The 12329-nt window shown below is 38.5% G+C and overlaps 1 protein-coding gene across 1 annotated transcript in view; it reads left to right on the top strand.

Moving 5' to 3' along the window:
* The window catches only part of rasa2 (RAS p21 protein activator 2), a 29534-nt gene that overhangs the window by 3126 nt on the left and 14079 nt on the right, over positions 1-12329 (top strand). Inside the window, exons 2-8 of the mRNA XM_071497082.1 lie at positions 204-327; positions 4978-5081; positions 5174-5268; positions 7605-7681; positions 10683-10766; positions 11585-11657; positions 11818-11894. Coding sequence (XP_071353183.1) covers positions 204-327; positions 4978-5081; positions 5174-5268; positions 7605-7681; positions 10683-10766; positions 11585-11657; positions 11818-11894 — 634 coding nt within the window. The remainder of the gene's footprint in view (positions 1-203; positions 328-4977; positions 5082-5173; positions 5269-7604; positions 7682-10682; positions 10767-11584; positions 11658-11817; positions 11895-12329) is intronic.

Genomic DNA, 12329 nt, shown 5'->3' with positions numbered 1-12329 from the left:
TTAAACATAGAACTAATATTTATAACTGTGCACTGAGAGAAAGCATAGAAACAGAGATGCTATTGAACCGCATGGGTGGGATTGTCTAAAACCTCTATCACTGATGCGATGAACTGATAATTGTTTACATTTAATTCAGGAAAGACTATTGTTATTTTGATAACAGCTGAGACAGTGAAGATATTCTTCTCTTTGTGCTGCAGGTGAAGCTAAGAACCTGGGTCCAGTCTCAGGTCCAAATCGACAAAGGGATCTCTGTACCTTTTGCACCATAAGTCTGGATCAGGAAGAGGTGTTCCGCACCAAGGGGTCTGACAAAAGCGTCAGGTAAGCAGGATAATTAATACATTTTATGAATATTAAGGTACACGATGTGTACTTTGGTTATATGAGATGCTACTGGATTACACGAAGAATAGGGATGTGCAAAAGTTCTTGTTTGTTTAGACAGATTTAAGAAATGCCTACATTTTTATTTGAATGTAGCATATCTGGATGTGTTATTCTTTGCTCTGATGTTGATCATGGACTAGGTTTCTTGTTCTAGTTTACAGTGTTTACATGTTGACATATTATTGTAGATGAATGTTTCAGTCTTAATGAGGAGAGCTTTCTATACCTTTCTTAAAATCGGTAGGATGGTAGTATTTGGTAAACTGTACTGTCACAAATAAAGATCAGTTAAAAAGATGACAACAGAATATGAAATCTCACTTGCTAATGTAGAATAATAGTATATTAGGTAGTAGAAAGTGTGAAATTACCAGTAGTAATATAGTGTAAAAGGTACATTGTCATACTTAGTGTATTCAACACAAGTGACAGGTTCATATCATTAGTTTGGGGGGGGGGGGGGGGGTTTATTTACTGGTCAGAGCTCTACTTACAGTGATATCCCAAAAATACCTCAAAAGGACGTTGTGCTCTCTCGGTGCATAAGCGTCTGGGGTTTCATCATGTCAAGTCATTGCCCACCTCATCTACATGAAGTAATGTTGGCTACACAAGAAATCCAAACATCCATCTGTTGATATGGGCAGAGGTTTTGGGTGCAGTGTCTTATTTTTAAATTTCTGCCTTAAGTAAATCTTTCAACTTGATGATGAAACTTTTGTATGGTTCCCGGTGTGCAACTCATAATCTGTCTTTTGGTTTTTGTCTGTTGGAATCTGGGAGGTCATTTACCCCATAATTATTTGTTTCAGCCCTAGTAATATTAATGTAAAGTGATACTAATCAGATATGTAGTCATGTAATAATATAATAATGCATTTGACCTGGGCAGATATTCTTCTGGATGTAAGACCCAGCTTACTCAGATATCTTGCTGAGGAAAATCTGCTGAGGAAATTATACTAAACTCTGGACCCTTTTTGTTCGTTGTAAGCCTATCGTGGGAAAAATATCCGGTTTGAGATGCAGTCATTTGATTACACCTTACAAAGTGTCAATACGTGTCTCAGAGCTGCACAAGTGTGTGGTACCATTTGAGCAGGGAAACAGGAATTGATTGTGACTGAAATGAGCTATTTCACCAATAGTTACATGCTCACAAGTAGGTTCAGAGAAAGGTGTGTGACATTGGCATTCAGGAAACCTCTTAGGTTTCTATCTACATCATTGCACATCTCACTGTAAACATGGGCCTGCCTTCTCTAGGTATTTCACAACAGCTCTTTTTTTTTCTCTCTCCTGATTTCGGTGCCGTCAAAAGGATTTTATAGTCTCTGAGGAAGTGTGTCCTCCCACGCTCTCCCCTGTCTTTCTCTCTGTGTCACTCTCAACTACCTTAGCCTCTGTTCAGCACGTCTTAATAATCACTCAGATTTGGCCCACTGTTTATATGACGGTGTTTGACTCACGCTTGTTGTATGGGCTCCTGTTTCTAATGGTTTAAATGTTGTATGGAAGCTCTAATTGCAGCTAATCCCAAGGATAAAGCAGGCATGTACAAACAGCTGTGGTCAAGTGGTTCTACCTAGCATTCTCACATTATTTAGAAGCTAGGTTGACAACCGAAGGGAAGGTAGTATAGTGGGTGTATGTTTGAGTGTGTACAGAATAGGGAGGTTACAAGTGCACCGTTCCATGTGATGCTGAGGAGTATGTGTGGGTGTACACTGGATGTGTTGGCCAAACCCAGTGCGAGAAGTATCACGAAAGTTATTTCACCATCCAAGATGCATAAATTGTAGAGGGAAACATCAGTACAAGGATTAAAAAGCTAGGTTCTCAGACCAGGTTCCCTCAATACTGGCAGTGAAATTTAAACAGATATGCCTGTTTTCTGAGATAGCTAACAGGTCCTGATTCAGTTTTTAAACACGTATGAAATGGAACTGTGAAGTAAAATTCATTGAAGGCACATGACCCATAAGCACCAGACAGGCAAACACATGCCTGAGTGGGACTTGTGAATGTTTTTTTTTTTTTTTTTTTCCTGAAAAACTAGCTGTGTATACACACATACCAAGCAAGCATGCACCAAGTTGTTTATATGCCAGTTTACTTTTTTCCTTCAAATAAACAGATCAGACTCCAAACTCTGTCAGTTTAACTCACCTAACATCACTTGTAAGATCATTTCAAGACAGGGATTGCAGTTTCATTAGAACATACGAACAGTTAATCCAGTACAACTGTCTGAGCACTGCTCAGTCTGTTTGGGACAGGTGGTCCATCTGCAGGCAGCACGTACGTCGAGGTAGTGCTTAACCTACAATCGGCTATGTCAGATCAAGCTGTCTTGCTCGCGGTCTTGGTCATGAGGTAGCTATGTTGGCAGGGCTGAGTGGCACAGATGCTTGGGCCCTCTGTGTTTTTGCCAGCTCCTACAGGGCAGCCAGTCCTCTGCTGAACACAAGAGGCTAACCACTGTGCAGCTAGATTATACAGTATTGTAGCCCATGCTGTTCAGCGATTGGAGTATTCATGTTCCTATGTTTCCATGGGTTTCTTCTGGTTGCTTAGGTTTCGTCCCACAGTCTAAAGACCCACAGGTTAGGTGGATTGGAAACTCTAAATTTGCCCATAGGTGTGAATGTGAGTGTGTTTTCGGTCTGGGTGTGTGACATTTACGGGAAAGTGTCAAATTTAATTCACTTTCTAACGCATACTAGGAACTACTGTTATTTACAGCTGGAAAGTAGTGACTAAAATGTAGTATAAATGCCAATAAATCTATATTTCATAATATTTTAATATAATTAGTGATAAACACATTCACATACAACCTTATCATCCTGAGTGGGTTTCCATCACCGTTTAACCAGTTTGACTGTGAAAAAGGTATTAAACTATATTTTAAGTGATGACAAATTCTTACATATGATTTGGTGAACATGGCAGAATTATTACACAGCATGCTAGGATAACCACTATCCCCACTCCATCCAGCACAGTGTTAGTAGGTATAGCAGAGGGATGGATATTTATTATTGCTAGAAGGACCCTTGCTTTCATTTGTCTTGCTTGGTTGACAATGTCATGACTGTGCAAAGTTTGAGCTTTCCAGTAGAATAAAGGCTTTTCTCATTAGGTTTTTCCTTTAGCGGTACGATCTGGCTCTTTTCAGCACTTAGATAAAAAAAATTAAAAGTCTGCCCTCTTTCATGTTAGTGTACAGATATTTTTGACACTTTGTAGATACGTTTTTATTTTCATTTTCCCTCTTAATTTGGTGATTGCATATGAAGGAAATTACAAGAAAGGATTATAGAGAGTATGGCTGGCAAAAGTGACAGATTTAAACCTACAACATGGCAAGAACATTTCCCTCAACCCTGATGAGTCATAAGGGCACCCTGTGTTGTCCACCTTCTGCTCAGGCAGTTCATTTCCCTGTGAACGAACAAATCCTGTGTTTGTGATTTGCTCAGAAATGATGACATTATTATGTTAAGGCTTGAGCACTACATACATTCTACATATTCTAGAGCCATAAACACAGCCTTGTATTACAGTAATTACATCACTGTTATAACCCAAGAGCAGTACATTACCTGTGGAATTTAATTTAGTGATGTTTTCACAGTATAGAGGTGAAATGGCAAAAATGCGTGTGAGGAGATTTAAGAGATGGCAACTATAAAGTGTATAAAGTGACTGTATATGTTTGAAGCATGCAACAACGCTATACAACAATTTAATACTGATTGCATCACTCACGTTAGTTTATCAGTTAGCAGCTACTATAAGTCGCTGTCTTGTTCTGGCAGTTTCAAAAGCTACACATGCAGTACATATGCACACCCGGTGGATACAGAGATAAAATACTTTAGCCCTGCTAGAGGGTCTTTGCCATTGCACACTCTTGTGGTTATTTGCAAGGAGTCAAGGCCTAATATGGAAAGTCTATGTTAGAACTTGGATAATATGGCCATCCTGTTGTTCAGAATGTGATGTTTTTTTCTCATGTTAAGTATAAAAACCCAATGATCCCAATTCTTTATCTTTATCTTTGTTGACCATTAAGCAAAGTGAGTAAGATTATTGTGCTCATTAAAAAACACAAAATGACTGTGGTATGTATTTTTCAATAGTAGCATTAATATTAAATAAGATAACAAATGTTCAGATCTGCAATGATTAGCCAATTAATCGATTATTCGATGGAAAGAAAATTAATTGGCAACTATTTTTTAAAATTTGTTTATCATTCCAGCCTCTTTCCACTCAAAAATGTCCAATCATAAAATTTAAAAAAATATTATAATGATAGTAATAATAATAATAAATAATTTGCTGGTTTTAGCTTTATAAATGTGTGAATATGTTAAGTTTATGAAATATCTTTGAGATTTGGACTGACAAAGCAAATCAAGCAATTTGAAGATGACACCTTTGGCTGTGGAAAGTTTAGGAATTAATCTGATCACAGTTTATCACACATTGCACATACTACCAACACATATTCTCACACACAGAAAGAAGGTGCAACTTTGTTTGGTAATTAAAACCTCTGCCTTTTATTTGCAGCCCTTTCTATGGAGAGGACTTCTACTTTGAAATCCCACGTCCATTTCAGTGTTTATCCTTTTATGTTTATGCCAAGAGTGTTTTCCAAAGGGAGCTACCTGTTGGTAAGTAGCATTAATTAAGGCACTTACAGAGGTATATTTTCTCATCTGAATGGATGAATTGTATTTTAATATGCGCGTGTTTGTCTTTTCAGGCAAGGTGTCAATCCGGAAGGATGACCTGTGTAAATACAGTGGGAAGGAGCACTGGTTTAGCCTTCAGCCAGTAGATCCTAACTCGGAAGTCCAGGTAATTTCTAGGAAAAAGTTCAAATTTAGCACTTAATCTATGGCAAATGCCGTCCTGATAATAATTTTAAAACATTTTGGTTTTGACTTGCAGTTGCTTGTGCTTTGAAGTTGACACTAAAGTTAACGATAGTAAGATAACTGACCTCTGGCTGAGGGGATGCATGCTTTGACAACTTGCAGCACCCCAACATAACAAACAGGAAATCCACTTGCATGTGGTCTGAAATTTGCATACAGATAAGATCATTTCCATGTCAAAATATGGTTCACAGTCTCTGTCCAAACTGTCTTGCTTTTATATTTCGTAAACTAAACCGAGACTCTGTTCAGCGATACCCCGCTGCTGTCAGCCTACACGCAATAACATGTCAGCATAGTCTGGTTGCAGAAAAACGAAATGCAATATGCAAGACTTTTGAATGTTTTGGGCAGAACTGAAAGAAGTAAAATACTTTTGGGATTTCTTAACTTTTTAACAAGAATCCTATATCTAACAGGATTGCAGTACAACCATTTCTGTGCAACCATGAAAATATAATGACAAACTGTGGAAGATGAGATTTGGACAGCAGGTGGTTTGAAGCCCACATCACTGTGAATATTGTTTTGTGTTATCGATCATCATTATTTATGCCACTTTGACGTGGTGTTTCAAAAGTCTGGATAAAAGTATTTGTCACCAGCTCTCTCTCGTCTTTTATTATCATGCAAATGTAACTGGTCTGTTGTTGTGACTGCATGCAAGATGGTTACTTAGAATTTGCATACTGCCTAAATCCAGGCAGTCATTGTTTTATACCACCAGTGTGTCACCTGCCCTGAGCCCAAAAGGAAATATCCTGATGAAGTCAATACTCTCTGTAAAGTTTCCAATGTTGACAGCTAATGCCACTCAGTGTCTATGAATTATTTGATAGATACATTTGCAGTTAAAAGACCTTTTGTGTAAAATTGGCTTCAGCTGGTTTGAGTAGTCGGCCTTCAGCTGTAGCACTCACTTATGATTACGATACTTTAGTTACTGTTCAGTTTTGACTCATCAGGCGTTTTTTTGTCCAGTGCCCTTTTTTATGTTTTGAGACTTTTCTTTTCCCTTTCAGCATTTTATTGATAATTTCTTTAGGGGTGCAGTTCTAATTCGTATCACATATTGTGCATTTGTGTGGGTTGTTCTATTTGATCAGATAGTTTCTGTGGTCTGGTTGCTTTGGGTGAAACTATAGTACACTACCACTTCTGTGCTGCTGTAGCTAACGTATTGACTCTAGCTGCTATTAGCCCACGCCAGACTATTCTGGGTATGCACTGCTACACTGATTCACTCACAAGTAGACACTTTCAACTGTAGAGTTACATTAGTGAGTGATGGAGGTGTTATTGCACTGCTTCTCTGGCTTGGTTTTATAGTCAAACAGGAGCTGTGTATGTATCCTGTGAGCAGTGTTCACTCATAGTCTAGTGAACTAGCCCAGTTAATAAAAATTTGCAATAGGAGGCCAAACACTCCCCATCTTTCTGACCATATTAATTACCCAAAAGTGAGGATGGGGGTTTGTAATGTGAGTGTTAATTTACTGATAATATTTGCACATCCAGATCCTTGCAAAGTAGTTAGAATTATATTGGCTTAAAGGCCTCTCTTGCATCAGAAAGAACTGCTCACCATCTCAGCTAAGTGCTGAATTGCAGAGATGAAGTGCAAGTGTGTGGGCGTTTTGTTTATCTCTCTCTCTCTGTCTCTGTCTCTGTCTCTGTCTCTGTCTCTGTCTCTGTCTCTGTCTCTGTCTCTGTCTCTCTCTCTCTCTCTCTCTCTCTCGCTCTGTCTGTTGCTCACTCTCTCGCTCTGTATCTCTCTCTCACTCTCTGACACTTCCGAAAGCAAGACCGGCAGCCTTCACCACATCCGACCCCGTAAAGATCCTTTTGAATGATGACAAAATTCACAGCTGTTGTGGCAGCTAGTAACACATGGTACCTCCATTAACCTAAAACTGCATGAAACATGAGGTGGAGCTGGGCCACAGGTCTAGGACCAGCACCAGAGAAAAAGATTATTTTCATTGCATTCAAACAAAATACAATGAAAGTATTTTTGCATGCCATTAGTAAAGTATAAATTAGGTTTAGTGGTTAGGTGAGCTGAGGGATTTGGCATCTGGTCATTTTCTCACAAGCGCATACTACAGCCCACACTTATCTTGTTTTACAGCCCACATGTTAGCTTGGGATTCAGCTTGAAACTATTGACTTGTGCCCTGATGTAAGAGTGAGATCTCATGACTTGAATAATTTGTAACTTCTCAGAAGTCACTCTCCTCTCCTCATCTTCAACAGGGTAAGGTTCACCTTGAGATGCGATTGAATGAAGTGATCACAGAGAACGGCTCAGTAGGTCAGCACTTACTAGTCCGGTGAGTACCAAGATTCCCCTGTTGCCAGGCAAATGTGGTAGATAAACTAGCAAACTAGATAAGTTTGTGCAAAACTGGACATTGAGGTAGAATTTTAGCATTGAACCAAATGAAAAAAGATCAAATCCTTGACAGTGATGTGTTCAGGTTTATTAATACAGCACTTCAAAAACAAAACAAGTTTATGCCAAATTGCTTTACATAAAATGATCAGGTATACATATATATACATGTGCCTTACATGTACGCAAACACTCTTAGAAAGCATAGGCCTCATTCACATGTAAGCCAACTACAGAACTAGACTGAGCCTGAAATAACTTATTAAAAACAGGAAATCAAAGAGAAAAATTTGACATAATATTGACCATTGTTAAGCCTCAGCTAAATGAAACATAGTATTACAAGGGACAGTCAGGAATAAAAAAAAAAAAACACAGAATCATGCACGAAAAGTTGTGTGGCTTGACAGGGAAATGCAACACCTCTCTGTCCTGAACAGACTAAAACGTTAGGGAGACTTTGTCGACACTATTCCCAAAACAAACAAGCTGTGTATTGTAGCACTCTTTCACAGGCAGTAACAACGATAGCTCAATGACTGAAAAACTCTCCTCCAAGCTGCAGCAAGAACAGCCAGTTAAATTATTTTAAGCTGTATACATTTCCTCAGTGTTTATAGTATTATATGTGTCTGGGAAAGTATAAGAAATGCACTATTTGTGCTGTGTCCCAACATCTATTAATAGTTCTGACAGAGATATGTGAGAAAGAAAACAGAAATCCATCAAAGCTGTTATCAAAATGTGGTCCTCATTCATGAGATCATATCACTTGGCAATCTTACCTCTTAGCAATTTGTTTTAGGTTCAGTTTGTGTCACAGTATTACTTTATCGATCACCTCTCCGTCCCAGCTGTGCATTTGACATCAAAAAGCTGCAACAAGCACAAACTGTGACCAGATAACGACATGGGGGGATCAAAAGAAAGCGCTCATTGAAAGAGCAGGTGGAGCACATTTGCGTAGAAGTATATGTCTGTGTATGTCAGACCTGGTGCTGTTTACGTGTGATGTTTTGCACCCCCCATTCATACTTGAAGAGCAGGGTAATGAGGAGGAAGTGATGGCATCTGAGCAGGAAGCCTGCGCTTCTCACACTGCAACCGCTGTGGTTTTTCTGCTGCCGTCATTCACTGTGTCACTCAGATTGTTTGCTTAAGCTGTAACTGCTCACTGTCAGCTTTCACCATATGTGCACACTTTCAGTCATCTGTGTCTGCATGGCTCCCTGCTGCAGTGTGATTAGTCACCAGAGATGGTCAGAGATGGGAATGAGTTTAAGAACGAGATGCAAAGGAGAAACTATAGGGAATATCGTCATGGCACCCTGGAAGATGATACACAAACATCCTGACATTTGCTCTGCATGGCTTCTCCCTCTGGCATCACTTAGTGCTGGGCTGAATTCATTCTTATTCTCTGGTGACTCCTGCTTAGCAGCCACATCCTGTTTAGAGTGCCGACAGTGTCTGTTTGTTGTCACCTGAAACACCTGTGAAAATAGCAGTGGTCCCCGTGTGACACGAGGCAAACATGAGGGCAGAGCACTCCTTCTACATGGAGGCTGTAATAGTGTCAGTGCATAGAGCTGTTTTATATTGGTGACAGTCTGCTTTATTCTCCACCTCCATGTCTTTTTGAGAATTGAGGACTTGGCAGCAGTGGCATTTTTAAATTGTGATCTTGACAATTGATGCCAGATTAAGCAAACCTGAGAACTGATAAACCAGACAAAAATGAAACAAAGAAAATTATTTCGAATTGAAACCAAATTCATACCAATATGTTAGCCTTCTGTTCTGTGTCCAATGCTGCTTTCAGGCATCATGACTATTTTTCTTCTTCAACAAAATACAGCACAATGATACATGAATCAGTGCTACACCCAATAATTAGAACTGATGATTGATTGATTAGGTTCAGATTAGCACTTTGTCCTGAGTCACCATTGTACAATTACAGAATCTAAATAGGACATCAAAACATGTATTTGTTGGCTTTATACAGTATAACACTTATCAACAGTGTTAGTGTTGTTTAAAATGTTGTTTTATATTATATGCATGAGTTAGGCCTAATTTTAATTTGGGTAAAAAGTAATTAGTGAACTTTAGGTATTATATACATTGAACATAATTGTTTGTGTGTGTTTGTGAGAGAGAGAGAGAGTGAGATGATTATGATCTGCCCTGAAATTAGATTCTCATCTTTTTATGGGTTATTACATAACATCTTGAGTTGTTTCTAAACTTGATGAGGTTGATGTACACTGCATCTATCAGTAACAGAGATTGGCGACTTGTTCTGTAGTGGTACAATAAATTAATATAAAAACTTTTTATGATTATATGTCTAGTCAAAGATGTCTGTTAAGCTGGTGTTTTAAGACACCTGCTGTTTCTGAAATAGTCTTGGTACAGTGGTACCTCACAAGTAGACTCTAGAATGACCTAAGTGTAAAAAAAAAAATTGAACTTTTTAAATTATTCATAAGTGTCCTGTTTTAAGGAAATCTCTTTTTTTACTCACTGCTGTGATAATGCAGACCATAGAGGGTTAATAGCCATAGCATTTCCTCTGAGGCATCTGTTGAACCAACAAGAATTTGTTTACCATTTATGAAGATAATTTCTCCCAAGGTCTGGGCCACTTTAAAGCCTGACAGTTTGTAATTGCTTGAAGTATTGAAAGTTTTCTGAAGATGATCAACTCCAAAGTAGAAAAAATAAAAGCATGGATGGACAACCACACTGCTGCTGGTCTGAAACTATGTAAATGAAAACCTAGTTTAACTAATAATAATAATAATAATGATGGTGATGATTATTATGTCAATGACAATTGACAATGTCAAAATGTCAAAAACAATAATACAAAAATACAAAAACAATAATAAAAAAATGAATAATTGTATTAATTTCTTTGTGACCTCCTCTAGGATAATAGAGTGCCAGGAGCTGCCTTTGATCAGTGGGCAGAACTGTGACCCCTATGCCACCGTGTCACTTGTTGGACCTGCCAGGTAACTCTGTGGATGCTGCACACACACCGCAGGAAGCTAAGGTTTCCTAAGGTTTCTTTGCATGTTGCAAGTGTAGAATCAGCTTGTTTGCTCCTTTTAACTTGATGGTTTCACATTAATAATACTAAATATTATAAATGAAGGCTCCTGCCAATATCCTTATAAACATTTTGCAGTTTTTCCACAATAGAAATTAAAAGACAAAAAAGAGGAAAATGTGCAGAATTGAAACTAAACTGGAAAACGACGCCCATCATTTTTTTACCCAAAACTTATTCAGTAGGTAAACATCACACTGCTTTGCAAAATATTGTTATCTTGTATGATCTGTCTGAACCACAGCCAGGTTTAAATTCATCTTCAAAGCTCTGTAGACAGAATCTTAATGGCCCCAACCTGGACCTTGTCTCAATTAGGAAGTTAACATCTGAGGATTTTAAGTCACATCCTGGCATTTACGGGGTCATGAGCTCAGCAGTGTTACCAAGGGGCAGAGCATGTAGTGCTTTAAATGTTAACAATAAAATGTTAAAACAGCCTGAGCCAGTGGAGGAGACCTTATATCAGTTTGATATGTCTGATCCATTCGCACGAACTGTAGTTGCTAAAGGAAACTGAGGCTAAGGCAGCTGCATGATTTGCAATTTGTAATCTTGAGAAAGCAGATGATAATAACTTTGTTTAGATCACTAGATCATTAAAAAACAAATTTTATACATTTATGGCTGTAATCCTGAACTAAAAACAGAATGTAAGAACTATCATTGAAATAGTTTTTGAAATGTGAGTATGAGAGTTTCTGTAATGTTTCTCCTCAGGTCTGACCAAAAGAAAACAAAGGTAAAGAAGAAAACCAGCAACCCTCATTTTGAAGAGACCTTCTTCTTTGAGGTAAATTCTGAAACTAGACATTTTGTTGTTGAACCACATCATGGGTTTGAAATGTTCTGTTGGTTACATTGCTGTTAAATTATGTGGAATCAGAAGCATAAAATAAAACAGTATTTGTACAAGTACACCAGTAAGTAAGCCTTGACATGTTCATCCACAGGTCACACGCTCCAGCAGCTACTCTAAAAAGTCTCATTTCCAAGTGGAGGAGGAGGACATTGAAAAACTTGAGATCAAGTGAGTTGTTTTTTTTTCTTTCATTTGTATGTTCTCTCCCTCTCTCTCTCTCTCTCCCTCTCTCTCTCTCTCGTTCCCCCTCTGTAGTCTTGACAGAAGAAAAATTATTTCTTAACAACTTGAGGACAAAAAAGTAAATTTGGATTTGGTGTGTTCTGACTACTGATAGAGAGCCTTGGTTTCTGGTTAAGGATATGTGGGGCTTCCATCACAGTGGACTCATAGCTCACTGGGTAAGACTAGACAGAGTCGAAGGTAAACACTCATGCATGGTTTTGAGGTTTGGATTTGAGGTGGTGTCATTGCACGGGTATTGTATTGACGTTAATGCACCAAGGAGGTAAGCACCACTCAGTAGTGAAATTTATGTGGTCCCTTCTGCCATATTGGAATTGGGTGGTTATGTGTTTGTGCTGAACACACACACACGCACAC

Source organism: Trachinotus anak, unplaced genomic scaffold, assembly GCF_046630095.1.
Source record: "Trachinotus anak isolate AG129_WGS33_773 ecotype Australia unplaced genomic scaffold, CSIRO_AGI_Tana_v1 ptg000014l, whole genome shotgun sequence".
Taxonomy (NCBI): Eukaryota; Metazoa; Chordata; class Actinopteri; order Carangiformes; family Carangidae; genus Trachinotus; species Trachinotus anak.
Note: the sequence above shows the minus strand (reverse complement) of the source record. Positions and strands in the feature narration are given on the sequence as shown.